Genomic DNA, 22,500 nt, shown 5'->3' with positions numbered 1-22,500 from the left:
AATTGTGAAGAAGCAAAAAAGAACAAAGAAAAGGCATGGAAGAAACTTAAGAAAAACAGTGATGTATTATCAAGAAAAGTCTACAAAACAGCAAGGAATAGATATGTTGAAGTAAGGAGAACAGCACAAAAGGAATATGAACAGAGAGTGGTGGAAAACTGTGATAGTGACCCTAAAATGTTTTACAAATTCATAAATGGAAAACTAAATAAAAGGGAGGCAATAGAAAAGATAAAAAAATGGGAAGAAGTATATGAGGATGCCAGAGATATAGCTGAAATTTTGAACGACAACTTTTGCAAAGTGTTTACAAAGGAGGAGCATTTTATAGGAGAAAGGCCTACAGAAATAAAGCAAATGCAAGACATCATGGTTACTAAGAAGATGTAAGGAAAATTATAAGCAATTTGGATATTAATAAATCAATGGGGCCTGATGGCATATCTGGGAGGTTGCTAAAAGATTGTAAGGATCAACTGTTGAACCCAATATTTGATATTGTGGAAAACCTCCATACGAACAGGAATAGTCCTGAAAGAGTGGAAAAGAGCTGACATTGAACCTATATATAAGAATGGTAGTAGAATGGAACCGTTAAATTACAGACCAATATCGTTGACTAGTATATTGTGCAAGGTATGTGAAGAAGTAATTAAAGCTAAGTGGAGTGAGTATCTAGAAAGTGAAAACATTCTGAGTGAAAGGCAGTTTGGTTTCAGAAAAGGAAGATCGTGTATCCAATTTATTATGTTTTTATTCAAGAGTGACTGACATACTACAACATAGAGAGGGATGGGTGGATGCTATCTACCTGGACTTGAGAAAGGCCTTTGATAAAGTACCACACAATAGACTGATGTGGAAACTAAAGAAGATTGGAGGAGTAAATGATAAACTAGCAAAATGGATGGAAAATTACTTAGTGGGAAGAGAAATGAGAACAGTGGTGAGAGGAAGGAAGTCCGAGTGGAAGAAGGTAACCAGTGGAGTTCCACAAGGGTCAGTGCTTGGTCCCATCATGTTTTTGATTTATGTTAATGATATGCCAGTAGGAATTGACAGTTACATGAACATGTTTGGGACGATACTAAAATTATGAGGAGAGTAAAGAATGTGGAAGATTGTAACAAGTTACAGGAAGATCTTGATAAAATATATGAGTGGAGTAAGGAGTGGCAGATGGAATTTAATATAGACAAGACCCATGTTATGAAAATGGAAAGAAGTAGATACAGACCAAACAGGGATTACAGGCTGGGTGATGAGAAAATTAAAGAGACCAATGAGGAGAAAGACTTAGGAGTAACCGTGCAAAACACTTTGTCACCGGAGAAACACATTAACAAGATATTTTGGAAAACATATAACATGCTTCAAAATATTGGCCTTGCATTCCACTACCTAGATGAAGGAATGATGAAGAAGATATTATGCACCTTAATAAGACCCCAGTTAGAATATGCAGCTTGCGTCTGGTCACTGCATATGAAGAAAAATGTAAAGAAGGTAAAAAGGGTACAGAGGCTAGCAACAAGAATGGTACCAGGACTCAGGGAGTTAAACTATGAGGAAAGACTGAGGAAACTGGGGCTGACCACATTAGAAGAGAGAAGAACAAGAGGAGACATGATAACTATGTATAAATTGGTGAACAAGATTGACATATTGGACAGAGAGTTGATAAAGGTGACCACAAGTAATCATCTCCGGGGATATGGAAAAAAACTAATAAAAGACATCTGTCTAAATAACGTGGGAAAATACAGTTTCCCGCATCGTAGCATTGATAAGTGGAATAAACTGAGCAGTGATGTCGTTGATGCAGTGTGTGTCAATCAGATGAAAGAGAGATATGACAGCAGTGGACAAGGAGACAGGACACAGAGAGCTTAGCTCGGGCCCTGTAATACACAAATAGGTAAATACAAATAGGTCAATACACACAGACACAATAAATTAAGAATGACTTATGCTAACATAGATGAGTTGTTATCAAGCATATTGAAAGTTCAGGATTATTTAAAAGAGAAAAAAGTGGATGAAATGTGCATCATTGAAACAAAACTGAAAAAAAGAGATCCATGTCAACTTTAAAAAGGAGGGATATAATACCTGGAGGAGGGACAGAAAGGATAAAGGGGGAGGAGGAGTGCTAATAATGGTTAGTGATAATATATGTGTGGAGGATGTGCAATATGGTGAGGACAAAGTGGAAGTAATGGGAGTACAAGTGATCATGTGACATTAGAGGTGCCAATGCAGGAGGAAGATGAGATAAGTTACAGAGAGGACTATAAAGGAGAGAGATTAAATTATGCTAGAGCAGATTTTGAAAAATTAAGGAGTTATTTTGCTGATATTGAGTGGAGTAATATAATGTGCAGGAAGACTGTATAAGAGAAATACGACATATTCTTATAGAAATACAATGAAGGAGTAAAAAAGTTTGTTCCTGTTTATAGAGTTCAGAAAAAACACATGCTAGATGTATAGAAGCAAAAAAGGCAAAGGATAAAGCATGGAAGAAACTCTTAAAGCAGGGAAATGACTATAATAGTCGTCAGTACAAAGATACTAGAAATTAATATTTTAGAGTAAAGATAGAGGAAGAAAGAAAGTTTGAGAAGGATGTAGTGGATAAAAGCAAAGATGAACCCAAACTTTTCTACAAGTTTATAAAAGGCAAAACAAAGAATAAGGAAACAATTGGAAAAATAACAAAAAAAGGGAAGACATACCAAACAGAGAAGGAAATGTGTAAAATAATGAATGAGAGCTTCAAAACAGTATTCACTGCAGAAGATGATTTCACAGAACCTAATAGGACATTGGATTGCCAAGGATTACGGGAGATTGCAGTGCACAAAGAGGATATTGGAAGATTACTGGATAAGTTGGAAGTCAGAAAAGCAATGGGGCCAGATGGTGTATCAGGCTGGGTGTTAATAGAATGTAAAGAGCAATTACTGGACCCAATTTGGGAAATAATTAAAAATTCAATAAATGAAAGGAAAGTTCCACTAGAGGGGAAGAGAGCCAACGAAATACCGATATTTAAAGGAGGAAAGGTAACTGAACCACTAAACTACAGACCAGTGTCACTTACAAGTGTCATAGGGAAGTTATGTGAAATAATCATCAAAGAAAAATGGGTCAAATTTCTAGAAGAGGAGCAAGTCATATCAAACAGACAATTTGGGTTCAGGACAGGGCGGTCATGTGTATCAAAATTGTTAAGCTTCTACTTGAGTTATTGCAGGACTTGAAAACAGAGATGGATGGGTAGACACAGTATACCTGGACATTAAAAAGGCTTTTGATAAAGTCCTGCACAGAAGACTTCTTTGGAAACTAGAGTACATAGGAGGACTGCATGGAACCTTGCTCGAATGGACAAGAGATTATTTGAAGGATAAGGAAATGAGAACTGTGATCAGAGATACATACTCATCTTGGGGTAAAGTAACTAGCGGAGTGCCACAAGGGTCAGTGTTAGCCTCCATTATGTTTCAAGTTTATGTAAACGACATTCACATTGGGATAAACAGTTATATAAATTTATTTGCTGATGATGCAAAGTTACTAAGAGTTATCAAAACCAGAGAGGACTGTCTGCTGTTGCAGGAAGATTTAAACAAGATCTATGAATGGAGCAAGAAGTGGAAATTGGAGTTTAATGCCAAATAATGCCACATAATGGAACTAGGAAAGAGTAAAAGAAGACCAACATGGAACTATTTGATGGGGGAGGAGCAAATAATGCACGCTAAGGAGGAAAAGATCTTGGAGTGATCATACAAGAAAATCTGAGCCCAGATAAACACATAAGCAAGATATTTGGATTATCATATAAGATGTTGTCTAATATAAGAGTGGCATTTCATTACATGGATAAAGATATGATGAAAAAAATCATCACAAGCATGATACGCCCAAGGCTAGAATATGCAGCAGTGGTGTGGTCTCCGAGTTCTAAAAAGGATATAAGAAAATTGGAAAGGATACAGAAGATTGCTACTAAGATGGTGCCAGAATTAAAGGACCTCACATATGAAGAACAACTGAAGGGAATGGGACTGCCAACCTTACAAGATAGAAGAGAAAGCGGGGATCTATTAACAATGTATAAGATAGTAAATGATATTGAAAAAATAGACAAAGAAGACCTGGTGCTGTTGACGGAAGAAGATGGAAGGACAAGAGGACATGAAAAGATCGGGATAAGGCAGTGTGTGAAGGATATTGGAAAATACAGTTTTTCACACAGAATGGTGGAAAAATGGAATGCATTGGATAATGGAATTGTTACAGCACATAGTGTGCATAACGTTAAAGAAAAACTAGATAAATGGAGATATGGAGACAGGACACTGAGCCCTGCTCGACCCCTGTACAATACAACTAGGTAAATACACACACACACACACACACACACACACACACACACACACACACACACACACACGTAATAAAAGTAATAAAAATGCTGCTTTAGTTTTGGAGAAGATGACTAAAAGATATGCATACACTAAGTAAATTTTCCACTATCCAAATCCGGGGCCTTGCATAACACTGCTGACCTGCATGAGACAATCCAGCCACGGCTCAGCAATGTCCAGTGGGCGTGCCTCGTTGCTGATGTCAGCCACTTTGATCAGCACCATGGACAGCTAATGGAGGAAAAGTATTATGAAAGAGCCAGTTTTCTTTCTGCTCCTACCTTTACCATCATTAAGTTTTCATTCAATTAATCTTTGATTTCTTTTTATTCTGTGAAAGTGACCTTCATTAGAAAAACATTAACTGCAGATATTCCATATTCCAAGTGTTATCTTTGCCAGTGCAGTGACACATACCACATTAACATGTGCTCTGTTATCAAAAGCAAATTCTGGTATAATGTCCCTAAAGTCTGAGAGGATTTCATTGTGCCGTGCCATATCTGTGGCCAGAATGCAGCGGATTATGCCTTCCCGCACCTTCTTGTAGTCGTCTGCTGTTAGATTCCTGAGAGATGGATGAAATGTTTAATATCATTTAAGTTCACCACAATTTTTATACTATCATCTTTGATTAGAACAAATATTTCCCATACCTATATGTGAGCTATAAGAAAAATTGAATGAAGTCATGAAATTAATATGATATTAAAATAGATCAATACTTTTCCCATACACTTCCATAATTTTCAGAATACCATTGTGCTGTATCCAAAAGTTATTTTAACCTGCATAACAACTGTTTTGAAGTGTTACAATTTCAAATACAAAGTATGATATTATCTATATAGATATCATGCATCTCAGGCCACTCTTGAGAACATGAAATATTAAACCATCTTGAGCAAACTCAGTTTTAATCTTGCAAGGTTTGCTTTATGGGCATAAAAAGCCATGAAATTCTTACTTAAATATATTGCACTCGTTCCGTTCCAGGACGCTGAAGGCCACAGAGCAATGATGGTTCTCCAGGGGTGAGATATCATTATAGCGCAGGGCAAGCTCAGTCCTGGCATTGATCTGTGGAAGGTTAAAAGGCAAAGGTGTAGGGAATCATATGAGGAGGAGGATTGTATTACTTTACAGTAGTACAGTTTCTTATGTTGCTTAAGTTTCTCTGGTGAATGGAGTGAATTGATTGATTTTCTGCATCATTTCTTTTGCTAATGGATAGTTCATGAGTTATAACTCTTTTCAACTTATCCCTACCTCTCACCCCCAACAATATTATATAATTGGGGAACCTGTGGGAAATCAGTTTTTGAGTGAGGGATCATTAAATTGAACAACATTAACTGCTGAAGGGAAGTGAAATTATCAAAATAACAAAAAATGCTTGAAAACACATAATTTACACTGTTGTTGATAGCTGCCATGAGCTTTGTTGTTATTGGTGGGGAACGTTGCCATAACATATCTTTCCCCCTCTAGGACACTAACCTAATCTAACATATCCTACAGGCCCCCCCCTAGGACACTAACCTAACCCTAACATAAACCTAACCTAACGTATATTCCTAGCTTTGGGGCTGCTCCTCTCCTCCTCCCCCTGGACACCGGCTCTCTCAGCTTCACACAATATGCCTTATCTGTACCAATACCCCTCCTCACAATACCTTAACGAAAGGATGAAGGTCCTGGCTGTGGGTCATTCTCTACTCGTGTCTAATATTAAGTTCAATGTCCTCCATGGGGACAGCAGGAGCGATGATTTCCCAGTAATCAATTTCGCAACCTTTACAACTAATGTCAATGATCGCATGGCTGAACTGAGCAGACAGTCTGCCCGGTTGTGCCCTGCCTACGAATGCATATAGCAAATTCTCATTGGTGCAGCTCGTGGTGTTAAGAGGTGGTGGCACGTCATTGGACAACAGGGGTGGGCGCTTAATGACTCCGAAGTCGACTCCGCCGACTCCGAGTCCGAGGACCTGGAGTCGTCTCCGAGAGTCCGACACCGGAGTCGACTCCGCGCCTTAACGACTCCAGTCACATCTGTGTAAAACTATATACTGCTTGAGCCTTGAGGTGACGATATTACTTTTATTTTGACGAAACTGACGAGAATATATATAACTTTGAACAAACAAACAAAAGCACCATCACAAACACACTCAAATATATATATATATATATATATATATATATATATATATATATATATATATATATATATATATATATATATATATATATTCCTCGACGAATTTGTAATAATGAAAATTAAAAAAATAACTTCATATAATTGAGGGAGTGCAAAAGTCATAATGCATATTGATGTAATGAGCTAGGTGTGGAATGACATTCGTGTGGTAACACAAGAGAGAAGGCGTGTTGGTATGTCCTGCACGCTTGGCGCGCGGGGAAGCGACTCTGGAGTCTATAAAGGCTCTCGCGACTCTGTGGGTGTGGAGTCGGTAAGGCCTGTAACAGGATTAAGAGAATACAGGGTTATCCCGCTTTTCGAGTTCTGCGCATCCAGTGACGTCACGGAGATGCGGGTGGGTGGTGGCTGGGAGGTTTGTTGGGTATGGGGTACGGGAAGGGAAGGGGGGATGAGCATGTTTACCAGAAAAGAAAACGGGTTGATAGGAAGAGTAACTACGACAGACTCACATTACTCGCACGTACACACAGACTCTCTCTCTCTCTCTCTCTCTCTCTCTCTCTCTCTCTCTCTCTCTCTCTCTCTCATATATAATATTATATATATATATATATATATATATATATATATATATATATATATATATATATATATATATATATATATATATATATATATATATATATATATATATATATATATATATATATATATATATATATATATATATATATATATATATATATATATATATATATATATATATATATATATATATATATATATGTGTGTGTGTGTGTGTGTATTTCACTGTTTGGTCTGCTGCAGTCTTTGACGAGACAAACAGACGTTACCCTGCGGAACGAGCTCAGAGGTCATTATTTCCGATCTTCGGATAGGCCTGTGACCAGGCACACACCACACACCGGGACAACAAGGTCACAACTCCTCGATTTACATCCCGTACCTACTCACTGCTAGGTGAACAGGGGCTACACGTGAAAGGAGACACACCCAAATATCTCCACCCGGCCGGGGAATCGAAACCCGGTCCTCTGGCTTGTGAAGCCAGCGCTCTAACCACTGACCTACCGGTCATGTGTTTGTGTGTGTGTGTGTGTGTGTGTAAGGGATGACAGAGAAACGGTTATATGCATTCATAGCTAAAATAAGACTTTTAATTGTCCTAACATGTAATACAATAATGTGAATGATAGTAAATATTGATCCGTAAAATACAGTATTACCTAAAACATTAACAGTGCTCACACAATATCAAAAACTTTACTCCAGTATTGTTGACAAAGGACCGGTGTCGCAGTAAAAAATGTCTCGGAAGTGTCTTGTTCATCTTCGCATGCGTGGGTGGCCTATGCACTGCCAGACGCACGAGGAAACAGGTCAAGATTTACTAAGCATACTGCGCATGCGTGAGCAACATGTCATACTGCACCATCATGTATAGGGATAAATACATGTATTTTCCAAATTCTTTCGTCGTATATACAGTCAAATAAAATGTTTATTGAAAATTCAAATGATTGGCATATAAACAGATCAATAATATCACGAATAAATAAATATTTCCATCTCAAGCATGATGATTTCATGACCTGTTTATATGCCAATCATTTTCAAATCGTATCGACTTTGCATTTTTAAACATATTATTTGACTGTAAATACTACGAAAGAATTTGGGAAATACATGTATTTATCCCTATACAAGGATGGTGCAGTATAACATGTTGCTCACGCATGCGCAGTATGCTAAGTAAATCATGTCCTGATTCCTCGTGCGTCTGGCAGTGCATAGGACACCCACGCATGCGCAGATGAGCAAGACACTTCCGGGACATTTTTTACTGCGACACCGGCCCCTCGCGTCTCTCTCCCTCCCTGCCTGTCCTCTTCCTACCTCTCTCTCTCTCTCTCTCACACAGCCGGAAATTCAAATATGCTACCGTTAAGATAAATTTTGTTTCTCTCTCTTCCGGACACAAAGAGAGAGAGAGAGAGTTCCGGCCACCTACTGCGCTGTCCTGTACTCCGCTTAGGTCTAGGACAGACTGAACTCATGAGCTCCGCCTGAAGCAGCTGCGTGACGTCATGCGCCAAGTCGGCTCATTTTTACTCAGAAACGGGATAACCCTGTATTCTCTTAATCCTGGCCTGTAAATGCTTGACGAGCTGGGAGACGACTCGGGAATCGCTCCGTGCCCGACGCGCGGGAACTGGGAAGAGTGTGGCGCCGGGGAGACGGAGTCAACTCCGCCGATTCCGCCAGCTTCTAGAGTCGGAATCGTTAATCTCCAAGAGACCGACTCTTGCCCACCCCTATTGGACAAAAGAACTATAGACACAATAAGAATCCTATTCAGCTATTATTCACAAACCCCAGCTATATACAAATGCAAGTAAGTGTGCTGCTCACTTCCGCAGGTAATGTACTTACTGGAAATGTTGTAAATAGTAAGAACAACAACCTAAGGGTGGCCAAAACCATCTAGAGTTTATTGTACGAAACTGTAGTAGAACCGGAAAGGAAATTATCATATTTTCTTACGGAGACGACATTAAAATCGCACCCTCACATCGAAACGCAGTCACAGCCTCTGACTTACACAAATATTCCTTGGCAGAACTCTTTTGCACCACAAATAGATTTGACATAGCTCCTAAGAAATAGACAAGAACTTTTCATCAACACCAATACATCCCACTATTCACTATAAACAACAATGAGATTCTTCATACGCACTTATTTTAAACCTGGGCATAACATCAAGGAGGTTGAATGAAAGAAGGCAGCAAGATATCACAAACATTAAGCCAGTGCGCTATTGCCTTTTGTTCAATTTGTTCAGTATAGGTCAGCTGACGCCCTCCCCCACCCATACACTCAAAACATTACCAGCCGCCCATTAAAAATACAAGGGAACGTCCGAGTTACGTTCCTTACTTTCTGTCTTATGTTCGTATTTCGAGGCTGCTTATCATATGTATGTGACCTTAAAAAAATCGCAATAGTCGTGGCATACTGTGGCACGAAGATTTAGACTGTAAATCATACATACAAATTAGATAATCTAGTGTTTTCCAGCTTTTGTCAAGTTTGGTGGACTTGGGTGAGAGGTGGGAAGCTGTCTTTGGGGCAAATGTATGACTTAACAAGGTCATGTACTGCACATGTAAATATACATGTGCATGTAGATGTAAACATATACATATACATGTGCATTTAAATGAAAGATAAATAAACTAAATCAGGTGAAATTTGGCCTGAAGGTTGATTTTTCTTGGTACTCTATAGCAATTACTTAACCTATTATCTCAAATACTCTCTCTCTCTCTCTCTCTCTCTCTCTCTCTCTCTCTCTCTCTCTCTCTCTCTCTCTCTCTCTCTCTTATTTAGAATATGTGTGATTTCATGATACTGGGCATTTTAAAAAGCATATCAGTCACTGAAATTTTATTTCATTCTTTGTTTGTTGCCATGTAATAAACGAAAAAAAGGCAATTTTTTTTCCATAATTTCTTCAAGAAACGGACTACTATATTTCTTTTGATATTGCAGCTATTTCTTATTAACACCGTTCATAATAGGTCTACATGATATACTTAGAGTATATGATTTAGTTTATATAAGTCAAACCACCAGTTCTTTTTAGCTTTTCTCTAGTAATGAAAAAAAGAAGTGGCAATTTCCCTTTGCTTAACACAGGAGAGAGCAATGTTTTGGATGTAATACTGGGTTCACAGTACAGCTTCTTTTTTTACTATGACATCCCAGATGGTCGTAGGAGGCCTATCGCCAGCACCAATGACGTCATTTTAACGGTTTTTGGCCTGTTGTAAGATGTAAATCAAGTCATATACGTTAACGTGACGATATCATATGATGTCGTAAGATGTCCTTGTTGTCATACAACATCGTAGAAGCATTATGACTATCGAAGGCTGCATTCGATTGTCGGGAAGAGTCATGACAAGCAAAACCATTTCATTGGTCGTATGATGACGTAAAATAACATTATAGAGATACAATGTCGTATGTTCTGCTATAACGACATCGTATGACATCGAACGAGTTAAAAATCATTAAAATACTGAGTTTAGATTAGTCTTTGAACATACGTTTGACAGTTACGCACGAAAACGTTGTCACTAGTAGAATTGTCGTGACCTGTGTGATGGCTCGTGCGTTGTCGCTAATTAAAAAAGAAAAAAATAAAATAAATAGCCCCAGTTTACCCACCGAAGACAATGGGACAGAGGAAGGGCATGCGTATGATGTCCCATCGTCGTCGCAAGATCTCTTTGAGACATTCCTGGACATCGCAGGCCCATTGGACATGAGTATGGAGGGGCTGCCTCCGACACCAGAGTGAACATCCACCTTCAGACCCCATAAAGGCAGGGTTCTCAACCTGGGGTACACGTACCCCCAGGGGTACATGAGAGTAATTGTGGGGGTATGTGGCAGGTTTCTCAAAATGCTTCAGTTTTGAATTGCTGCAAATTTGTTTGTAGTATACAATGTGGCCTACGTGTGCTAGACTGGATGTGTCCTTCACTAGAACCAGAACACGTTAACAACATTAACAAGGAAACTCTTGGAGTTATATCACTTGAGAGAAAGCTCTCTTGGATTACAGTTGCCACACAACCTTGTAAACCTATAATATTTGTTCTGATTTATTATTTTATATGTTATTCACACACACAGTGACTTATCTATCACTGTTACTAGTTACAAGTTGCAACTAGCTGCAAGCAACACTAGTTCATTACCATAATGATCAAAAATTGTCTGATATAGTTCCCTTTTGGTAAATGTATTGCATGTTAGTTACATATAGTGTCTCCCTGTGAGGTACCAGTTCCTATCGACACTACCTCATAGAAAAATACTATTATTAATTAAAAATTTTGTCTGCTCCACATATATAACACAATTTAAACTTAATAAACTAAGTCAATAAACCATGCATTTATTGTTACCCTTCCAGACGCTGCATTGTGGGTAAGGGGTACGTGATCAATACTGAAGGACTTCGAGGGGTACACAAGATTAAAAAGGTTGAGAACCCTGCGCAGCGGTTCCTTCTAGCTATGAACTATGGTTCAGTGCAATACATGTACATGATTCGGAGCACAGGATCACTGGGATCATATATAGCACGTTATTCTCTTACTAAATTGATTAGAACGTCCACTAGCATAGTACTTACTCCTCGGTTGAATCGCCTTGACTGATGAAAAAATGGGTCCAAACTAATCATTGATTCTGAATGAATCAGTATGATTTGAATTGACTCAATTTGCCTTTTTTTTTTTTTTTTTTACGGTAATGCCTATAGCGCCTGTAGGCACACTTGAAGAGTGTATGGGAAGCGCTGTTCAGCTTCCGCCCATTAGTGGCGCAGGCAATTTTATTTATAGTGGTACCCATATTAGGGCCCAAGCTCATCTTGAGTGTAACCACCTAGAACCTGGGTATCATGGTGACATGTAGGTAACTTTAAACCACTCGACAAATGGCAAGGTGTTTTAAGGTGTAAACGGTTACATTAAAACAAATGTGGCGAATCAACACGATTCGAATGAATCGTGTTGATTCTTCATGAATTGAATCGATTGGATACGCTTGGTGTAAATAACGCACCCTAATGGTGAAGAGTGTAGATGCTGATGCTGTGGGGTGATGTGACATGAGAAAACGCTGTATATACCTCCAGTGGCTCATTCTGGGGCTGCCCTTGTGTTTTCCAGCGAATACAGGGGGTTCTCGCACGTTTGTTAAATGCGTTTATTTATATATCGTTTGACATCGTCTTACATCATTCGACATCGTCTTACATCGTTCGACATCGTCTTACATCGTTCGACATCGTCCGACATCGTTAGCGTATCATACATTGTCACAAGCCAAGAAAATTTGAAAAGTCTGGTTGTTCCCATTTTTTTTGGTACGTTGTATGTTATCGTTGTGGGTATCGTACGATGACGTGCGATGATGTACGTCATCGTACACCTAGGATCAGAATTTGATGTCGTACGTCCTTCGTTTTGTGCCTTCTTGCACTGAAATGCTCCTGATAGCTACGACAGTCGTATGCAATCGCAGAAAACTGCCTGTACGACCGTCAGGGGCGCCGTAGTAGAAAAAAAAAAAAGCTGTAGTGTGACCTCAGCATTAGCATTAGTTGCAATCGTAAGCTCCGCCCACACCCTCATAAGCTCCGTCTACTGGCTTTACATTTTTAGTACCGCGGGATAAGGAGCTTGCCGTCTTCTCCAATCTAATAACCTTGCATAACATACAAATTTTATGTCATTCAAACAGCATATCTACTTATAGAAATACTGTAATACTGTTATGGAACTAATAGGGTAGGGGTTCCAACAAGGCACACGTATGCCTTCTTGCCTATGCAGGAAAGATAAGCGAAGAGCCTGTCGCGCATACCGCTCTTCAGTGGATAGTGAAGCCAGTGGGCGATCAACTCTATTTGGTGGGCGGAGCTATGCAAGTCAACTCAATTACTATTATTCAAAACATTGAGTAGAGTCGTCCACAAATTCTCCGTAAAAGTTTTCGTTTTTTCCCTTAATTCATCAATATATCAAGTGATTAGTGAATATTAATATAATTGAACGGATACAGCATGAATTGCACTTACAGGTTTGGGAGAGAAAAAAACCTTTTTTTCATCCCCTGAATTATGAAAAATAAATGTTAACTTACGCCTCCGTAACAAATGTCATCTGTAAATCTTACACATTTATCATCTATATTGAGCACCTACTAAACTTATCATCTCTGACACCGATATATCATTATATGTAGAGTGTCTATGATATACCAAGAAACAAAATTTATACGAAAGAGGTTGCTACTTTGAAGATAAAAAAAAAAAAAAAATGGCATGGCGAGGGACAACTCGTGATGCATTGTTTTCACATTCACAATAATTTCAGTTATGCAATACAATAATGTTATCATGGGCTGAAGATCAGAGCACAAGAAATATTGTTAAATTTCAATTAGGTAGCACAAGTATGCCTAACATATACTTCATGTGGCCTCAAAAAATCGCAGCAAATTTCTTTCACTATGCTCGCTCCTTCAGAATAAATTCCTCCATGTTCCCCTCCACCATTTTAAAGGAAGCAATGCCTATGCAATCACCAAACAATCATGCAAATGTGAGCATCATAAATATTACTACCACAGGCAAAACGTTTTTATAAACAAACAACGGATCCCATACAGTAAATGACAAATTGCTTATATACTATGCTATGCTACTGCAACTTTAGTATTCGGGTCGCCTGCTGGTCACCCAACCAACCTTCCCCATTACGGAGCGAGGTCAGAGCTCATAGACCGATCTTCGGGTAGGACTGAGACCACAACACACCACACACTGGGAAAGCGAGGCCACAACTCATCGAATTACATCCCGTACATACTTGCTGGTAGGTGAAAAGGGATATACACGTTATTAAAATGCTGGCTCATTGCGATAAGGACTCAAACTTGGGCCTCACAGTTGTGATCCTGCTGTACGAGTACTAACCACTACACTATGCGGTGTGTGCGTGTGTATGTGTGTGTGTGTGTGTGTGTGTGTGTGTGTGTGTGTGTGTGTGTATATATATATATATATATATATATATATATATATATATATATATATATATATATATATATATATATATATATATATATATATATATATATATATATATATATATATATATATATATATATATATATATATATATATATATATATATATATATATATATATATATATATATATATTGTTACGGTATACGTACGTCACCCGGCTGCGGTTAGCTGCTACAGCTCACTAGACTGTTATTCTGGCAAAATCTCCAACTTTGTTACGATCAGTACAGTGGGGATTATAAAACACTCCACAGAGTCCCCACTACTATAACTCACAGCCGCCGTAACCCTCAGGTTCTTTCAAGGTCGCCAACAGTGTATAATTTCCCCCACTGTAAGGGAATCTCCTCAGCAACTCCTTCTCCTCCTGTACCCAAGCAAGTAGAATTTATAAATGGTAGATGTTATGTGTAACAGGGCGAGGCCTTAATACCCCTTAGAGAAACCGCCCACAAGGACAATTCCACCCACTTCTCTATGAAGTATTAATGCCTCTCCGCACGCCTTACACCCAGGCTGTGAGGGTTCACAGATTGGGACAAAACGTGCAGTATATATATTACTATACTATCCTACTACAACAGGTGCTTCCTAACACCTGTCAGACTGACATCCCTGGCCTACTACTACTGCAATATATGATGTGTACAGCACATCCGGTGATGTACACACAAGCCCAGACACCACCTACGGGTGACACCAGCTTTACACGAGTCCAAATACTCGTCGCAGACAAGTCTGGCGGACGACAACTACGCACCACTGGCCGACATGAAGCCTCTCAGCATTCAATAGTGTGCGTGGCTACTACCACTACAATACAGTATACTACTGAAACTATACAAAAGATGGTGGGGGCACACAGCCGCCCACCAAACACACTGGTGACCACGGCCACCAACAAACAAACAGGACGAGACAAAGCGTGTCTCTCCGCGTCGCCACACCCGAGTGGACGAACGCACAACAGGAAATGCAGCCCCAACTGACTACACTTTCTTCAGGACAACAAGCCCGTTGTCCTACACAGCCACGGTCTACCAAGTAACAAGCCAGCTACTCAACAGGAAGGCACAACTCCCAGACCAATGACTAGTGAGTAACAAGTGAAGCCCAGCAACACGACTCTCCCTAACACTGTGCCAGACCGACGAGAGTGCGTGTCTATCTCCGCTGAAGGCTAGCTGGTTACTATAAACAGTATACTACTGATACACTGGCCGCCAATGAAAGTGGCGCGTGTTGTTTTTGTGTTTTTTCGTACCATGCATACCATTAAATTTGCCTTAATCAACTATTACTATCATTAAAAATATAATTTCTTTACCTTACCTAATATTTTGTGCTGTTTCCCTTCCTCTTTATGACAGATTCCAACCGACGTGGTACAGAATCTGCTAGTTTTTCCAGATATGTAGGTGACAGTTCTCCCCACACTTGCACGACCGCCTGCTTGAGCTTCGCTACACTGCTCGTGTCCAGATCCTGGAGCTTCTTTTCATCATACTCCACACATTTTCAATCGGGTTTAGGTCTGGACTGTTTGCTGGCCAACTTTCAAAATAATTAAGTTCACACATGCCAAACCATTCCCTTACAATGTTGGCCGTATGGCATGACGCACCGTCCTGCATGAAGGTTTCACCGTTACACTTGTCGAAGCACTCTTCAAGATTGTCATGCAGCAGGTCAAGATATGTTTCTGTGTTCATTGACACTCCTTTGTCAAGCATAACTAAGTTGCCAACACCAAAGTAGCTGAAACACCCCCACACCATCACAGAGGAGGGATGCTTAACTGCGTTTACAGTGTACCGTTCGTCATATCTGTCCGAGTTTCTTGGTCGGCGTACTCTTTTGTGTGGTGTTCCTGTCACATAGAACATGCTCTCATCTGACCACACTACTCTTCTCCACTTCTCTAATGGCCAGTCTTTATGGTCCTGAGCAAATCTGACTCTTTTAGCTTTGTGGGCGGGTGTAAGCAGTGGTTTCTTTGCAGCACGGTAACTTTTCATGTCGAGGTCCTCCAGTGTCTGCCGCTGTATTGTCCTTATGGAGACATGTGTCAGCAGATCAGGGTAATTTTGTTTAATTTCTCTTCCTGTGAGGAATGGCGAGACACTTAGCTGACGCTTAATCAGTGTCAGTGTCCTCTTTGATAAAATACGGCTGCGTCCAGGGCCAGTTTTCTTCACTGGTGCTAATTTTCCGGTATTGTCTCTGCATCGCTTCAACCAGCGTTGTACTGTTCTTAGTGGGAGTCCTGTCTCCTTTGAAATATGCTTAGAGCCAAAACCACCCTTCCGGAGTGAGTCAATAAGGGCTATATTGACTGGGGATATTTGATGTTTACGTGCCATTGACACTTAAGTTTCCACACCAATATGAAAGAGAACGAAGAAAACTGACACACTGTGCGGGGGCAGGGTAAGCAAGTGTACTTCCTTACGTGAGCAAGTGACAACTGAGTGATAATTTTTTGAAGTGTGACGGTTGATAGATGTTTAAAGAGCCGGCCTATGTTGCCACTTCTAGATATTAGCCACATTCTTTTCAAATGAGCTACAGTTCTTCCCGCGCTATGAGATACGGGTTTGTTTATAATGCGCGCCACTTTCATTGGCGGCTGGGTGTACCACACAACAGATGATAGGGGCACACAGCCGCCCACCAAAACACACTGGTGACCACAGCCACCAACAGCAACAACGGGACGAAACAATAACGCGTCCCTCCGTGTCGCCACACCCGAGGAGACGAACGCAAACAGGAAATGCAGTCCCAACCGGCCACACTGTCCTTAGAACAACAAGCCCGTTGTTCTACGCAGCCACGGTCTACCGAGTAACAAGCCAGCTACTCAACAGGAGGGCACAACTCCCATACCAATGACTAGCGAGTAACAAGCGAAGCCCAGCAACATGACTCTCCCCAACACTGTGCCAGACCGACGAGAGTGCGTGTCTATCTCCGCTGAAGGCTAGCTGGTTACTGACTGTGAAGCTCGCAGGCACACAAAATGGTGGAAACAAAGAGAAGGGTGGCAGGTCGTCTCCTCAGCATAACAGCCGAGGGGCCCGCGATGGGTGGCCATAGGCTTTGCACATAATGAAATAATAAACCAAAGGGGATCAAGATGGTGCCCATCACAATATATATATATATATATATATATATATATATATATATATATATATATATATATATATATATATATATATATATATATATATATATATATATATATATATATATATATATATATATATATATATATATATATATATATATATATATATATATATATATATATATATATATATATATATATATATATATATATATATATATATATATATATATATATATATATATATATATATATATATATATATATATATATATATATATATATATATATATATATATATATATATATATATATGGCTGAAGAGGATAATGGTGGAACAGATGGCAAGGCCTCAACTGTCGGGAGGTATGACAGGGAAGGTTACCAGTGAGGTGTATCTCCTGGGCCTTGCATGACGACGTGTGGAGCGTTACACGCCAGAACCAGATTTATGTCGCCACTGCAGTCACTGGGGACACAAGGAATGGCGTTGCCAGTCTGCTTCTCGCTGTAGATACTGTGCTGGGCCCCATAAGTCAGCACAGTGCCTAGATAAGATCAAGGAGGGCACCAAAATCTCTCCTCGCTGCTGCAATTGGGGGGGTGACCACAACGCCCACTCCACCCTCTGCACTGTCAGGCCTCGGCCCCAAAGGGAGCCTGCCACTGATGAGGTGAGTCAGCCCAGGCTTGTGTTCCGCCAGGCTCCACCTCCCCAGACCAACGCCTGGGCGACAAAGCCCTCCTTCTCGGCTGCTGCCCCTCAGCCTTCCTGCTTCACCACTGGCACTTCAACCACACCTGCCGTGTTCCCACCTTTGCTGCTACAGTGCCCCTGTGCCTCCAAAAACAGTGCCCCAGCCAGGCATCACTCAGGAACTGCCTGCCACCGACTCCACCCAGCAGCTAATGGCGGTGGTGAGCGCACTAGCTGCCAAAGTGGACAATCTGTCTGCAACAGTCTCTGGTCTTAGTAATGAGTTTGCCACCTTCAAGAACCAGCAGCACACAGTATGCAGTGGGACCTCCACTGTGGCCCCAACCACATCCCCAGCGAGCGGTGCTCAGCAGGGCCAAGGAGAGAGTGACGTGTGTCAGCATAGCCTGTGCGACCCACCCAAGAAAAAGGACAATGCTGCAGGGCAGTGTGCAACTGCTGCTGCACCCTCACCAAGGATGGATACCCCCACCAAGCCAGTCAAGGGAGCCACGACAACCCCGGAGCCTCTCAGGGATGGCCTCTGCTTCCCCTGCCTCAGAGAGCAAGTCACCTGAGGCAGACTGTGATGAGGATGCTGCAGGTGAATGGACATTGGTCAGCTGCAAGAAGAAGCGGTGCTCCAGCCCAACTCCAGCCCGGACTGCCAGCCCTGAGCCAGACCAGGGACATCTGATGGCAGCCATACAGATGCTGATGGAGCAGATGTCTCGCCTGACACAGGAAGTGGACGGCCTGAAGACACAGATGCAACACCATCGTGATGAACGGTAAGACTTTCTGCACCCTAACATGGAATGTCAATGGTCTACATGCCCGCTTTACTGACCTACACTCTCATGTCCTTCTCCATAAGCCTGACATTATTGCCTTACAGGAGGTAGGGCCAAGGGTGCCTGAGCTGCGCGGTTATGCCTCCCACACCCTCAGTTGTGGTGACGGCAGTAGTCGGGGAATGGCCACTTACATTAAACATGGGATTCCAGTTAACTTCATGGAAATGGGGGTCACTGAGGGTATTGAATTTATTACTGTTTGCTTGCACACTGTGGGTGAAATTATTTACTTTGTAAACATGTACATTCATGCTGGTGCCTTAAATATTGCAAATTTTCCTGAATATGTTCTTGAAGAGCAGAGTGTTATCATGGGTGACCTTAATGCCAGGCATAAGGAATTAGGAAGCCACCTCACCACCAATGCCAATGGTGTGCGCTGGAAGGCTTTCCTTGACACCACAGATACAGCTGTACTTACTGGGGACCACACACCCACACATGTTCAAGGAGGCAGACTTGATTATGTAGCCCTCATCAATATGCCAACATATACTGCCCAAACTTATCTTGTCAGGTCATTGCTGAGCGACCACTTCGCCCTGGAAACGACCCTCCTGGTGCAGTCCGCCCGGCAGTGCCCAGGAAGCGCTTGACGGTGCCACCATCCAGGATGGCGGGCCTCGTCGTCCATGTGGTGGCGTGGTACGCTGCCGTGAAGGGCTCCTTTGCTGATGCAGAGGCACTGTACGATGGACTCCTGCACACCATCGAGGGATTCATCGCGACTCCAAGGGTTCCAGCAAGGGCCCATGCTCCACGCCGCTGGACTTACGCTACCGACCCTGTCATTCTGAACTGCCAACAGACGCTCGCTGCCTACCAGAGACGTTGGCAGCTCAACCCAGCAGACACAGAGTCACGGGATGCCATGGTTACCGTGGCTCGACACCTCACGGATCTGCGGCAGCAGGAAAGGAAGAAGTACTGGGTCTCCTTCCTGGACAAGGTGCGCAGGACCCGGTCCCTCCGGGAGGTGTGGCACCATGTCAACAGCGTCCGGGGCAAGTCCAGACGGCAGGTGTGTGACCCTGATCCTGCAGGCAGGGCACGAGAACTCGTCTTGCAGTGGAAGGAAGCCTCATCCTTCTCTGGCCTTCCTGTGGAACACCAGGAGGCGCTTGATCAGCAAAGACCACGAAGGATGGAGTTGCTTTGCCACAGTGTTTCTCTGCTGGATGACACCTGTGTGCCTATCACGCATGACGAACTCCTCTCGGCAGTCAAGTTGGGCAAGTCAACAGCTCCTGGCAAGGATGGCATCACCTATGATATCCTCAATGCTCTCCTGGAGGTAAAGGTAGACAACCCTATCTTGGATTTATTTAACCTGTCTCTCACTGCAGGCAAGCTTCCCCACTCTTGGAAAAACAGCCATCATCATCCCAATCCCCAAAGGTGATGGCACCTTCCACCCTATTTCTCTCATCAGCGGTCTGTGCAAGATGATGGAACGGATAATATTGAACAGGCTTATAAGATGGGCCATGTACTCTCTGGCAATGTACATGGCTTCCTAAAAGGTCACTCTACAAGTCATTGTTTTGTTGAGAGTCTCATAAATAAGGATGCTACCTGCAGAACTTTAGTTGATCTCAAGGGTGCCTTTGACAGGGCCAACAAAGATGTTATTATAGAGGAACTCATTCTCAAAGGTGTCAAAGGTAGATTATTAGGATGGATCAGGGACTATTTGTACAATAGAACAGCACAGGTTTCATTTCAAGGTGTAGTCTCCTCTGAGGAAGTCTTTGAGCTTAGAACACCACAGGGTGGAGTCCTTAGTCCAATGCTTTTTAATGTTTTAATGGGCAAAATTGTGCACTGTTCCTTTCTGCAGGGCACCCAGGTCCTCATCTATGCTGATGACATACTCCTCCAATGCCCCACACCCAGGATTCTCCAGTTAGTTTTGTCACAACTGGCAGCATTGTGTGTCAAAATGGGACTAGTGATTAATGAATGTGAAATAAAATTTCAAGCTAAAGGGAAGGTCTCTCGGCTGCCCACTGCAAACAATGTTCCCATCTCTAAAGTACATATACACAAGTACCTGGGTGTTCAGATGAGCTTCAGGAAGTCTCTTCAAGCTGTCCACTATGTTCGAGACCTCTGTCTGCCACGGCTAGCACCACTTCGGCTGCTAGCAAACAGGGGCCTGGGGCTGGCATTCCAGTCCTAAGAATGTTCTATATATCTGTCATACGGTCCCTTATTGATTATGCCGCCCTGTTTTAATACAGTTTAGTGCCACCCAACTCCGTCCCTGGAGCTTGTTCAGAATGAAGCCATGCGGATAATCTTGGGATGCCCCAGGACTGCACGGATTGAAGTCCTCAGAGCTGAACTGCACCTGCCGAGTATTATGTGTAGGGTACAGGAAATTACTTGTCGCACAATTAGTCGGATGCTATGCACGGGCTCTGACTCTCTAAAGGGATCACTGACCCCCTGTATCATGATCCTCGCACTCCTACAACACCATACCTCAGGAAGATCTTGGGAGTACTGACAAGTGTAGGTGTAGCCGAGGCTTGTATTAACGTTGTTATGTCACCGCTACAACCCGCCTGGAACCCTCACCGTGTCAGTGTTGATATTCACTCTGCATCAGCCCAAGAGGGACTGGCTCCCTCATGTGCTGCAAGACATGTTCATGACTAAATTGTCCAAGTACCCACACGTTCAGGCTATTCATGTTTATTGTGATGGGTCAGTCAATGGCAGCAGGTCTGGATGTGGGCTGTTCATCCGTGACTACATCTCTGCCAGTCTCTACACTGACACTGAGGTTTCCAGGCGGCTCCCTGCACCCATGTCTTCCACTAGAGCAGAACTGTATGCTGTACTGGAGGCGCTCCATTTGTGGCGCCTCTCCATAAGAATGTATATTTCTTTATTGACAGTCAGGCTGCATTGTATGCCCTTCAATCCACCTCCCCCATGGACTGTGATCTAGTTAATAAGTGTCTTGATCTCATCCACGCCCTAGAAGGTGCTGGTGCCACGGTCCATTTCATCTGGATACCCTCTCATGTGGGTATCCTGCTAAATGAAAAAGCAGACCACCTTGCTCAGTGTGCCCTACAAGATGACACAGTGGACCCTGGCACTGAGTACACTCTGGGTTATGTTAAGAGTAGCATTAAGGACTTTGTACAAAGTAGCATTAGTGATCAGTTGGAGCTTTGTTGCCATAGGGGCAGTAGCACTAGTCTTCACTATGCACGTGTCTCCCAGAGCTGTGCTTACACCTATGGGAGACACACTGCATCACATGACAGGGTGGCAATGAGGCTCAGATTAGGCTACAAATACTTTTGGGAAATCAGTGCTTCTCCTGGTGTGTGTTGTGCTGTGTGCTGCACCAAGGGGACACACTCTGCGTCACTCTATCATGGAATGTTCTCTCATTGCTAAATTTAGGCCACAAGGTCAACATGACTTGTACAGCCTCATTGACCGTCTCCTACACTCAACCACTCTCAGGGGTATACTCAGGGAAT

At 42.0% G+C, this 22,500-nt stretch overlaps 1 protein-coding gene across 3 annotated transcripts in view; it reads right to left on the bottom strand.

Annotated features, from left to right (window-relative positions):
- LOC123514395 (high affinity cGMP-specific 3',5'-cyclic phosphodiesterase 9A-like) overlaps window positions 1-22,500 on the bottom strand; it is a 459,159-nt gene that overhangs the window by 61,859 nt on the left and 374,800 nt on the right. For all 3 annotated transcript variants that reach the window (XM_045272307.1, XM_045272306.1, XM_045272305.1), the window contains 3 exons: window positions 5,407-5,519; window positions 4,857-5,007; window positions 4,581-4,670 (listed from right to left, as the gene is read on the bottom strand). In XM_045272307.1, the coding sequence (XP_045128242.1) occupies window positions 4,581-4,670; window positions 4,857-5,007; window positions 5,407-5,519 (354 nt within the window). The remainder of the gene's footprint in view (window positions 1-4,580; window positions 4,671-4,856; window positions 5,008-5,406; window positions 5,520-22,500) is intronic.

This window comes from Portunus trituberculatus, chromosome 37 (assembly GCF_017591435.1).
Source record: "Portunus trituberculatus isolate SZX2019 chromosome 37, ASM1759143v1, whole genome shotgun sequence".
Classification (NCBI taxonomy): domain Eukaryota; kingdom Metazoa; phylum Arthropoda; class Malacostraca; order Decapoda; family Portunidae; genus Portunus; species Portunus trituberculatus.
This window is presented reverse-complemented; position numbering and strand designations above follow the sequence as displayed.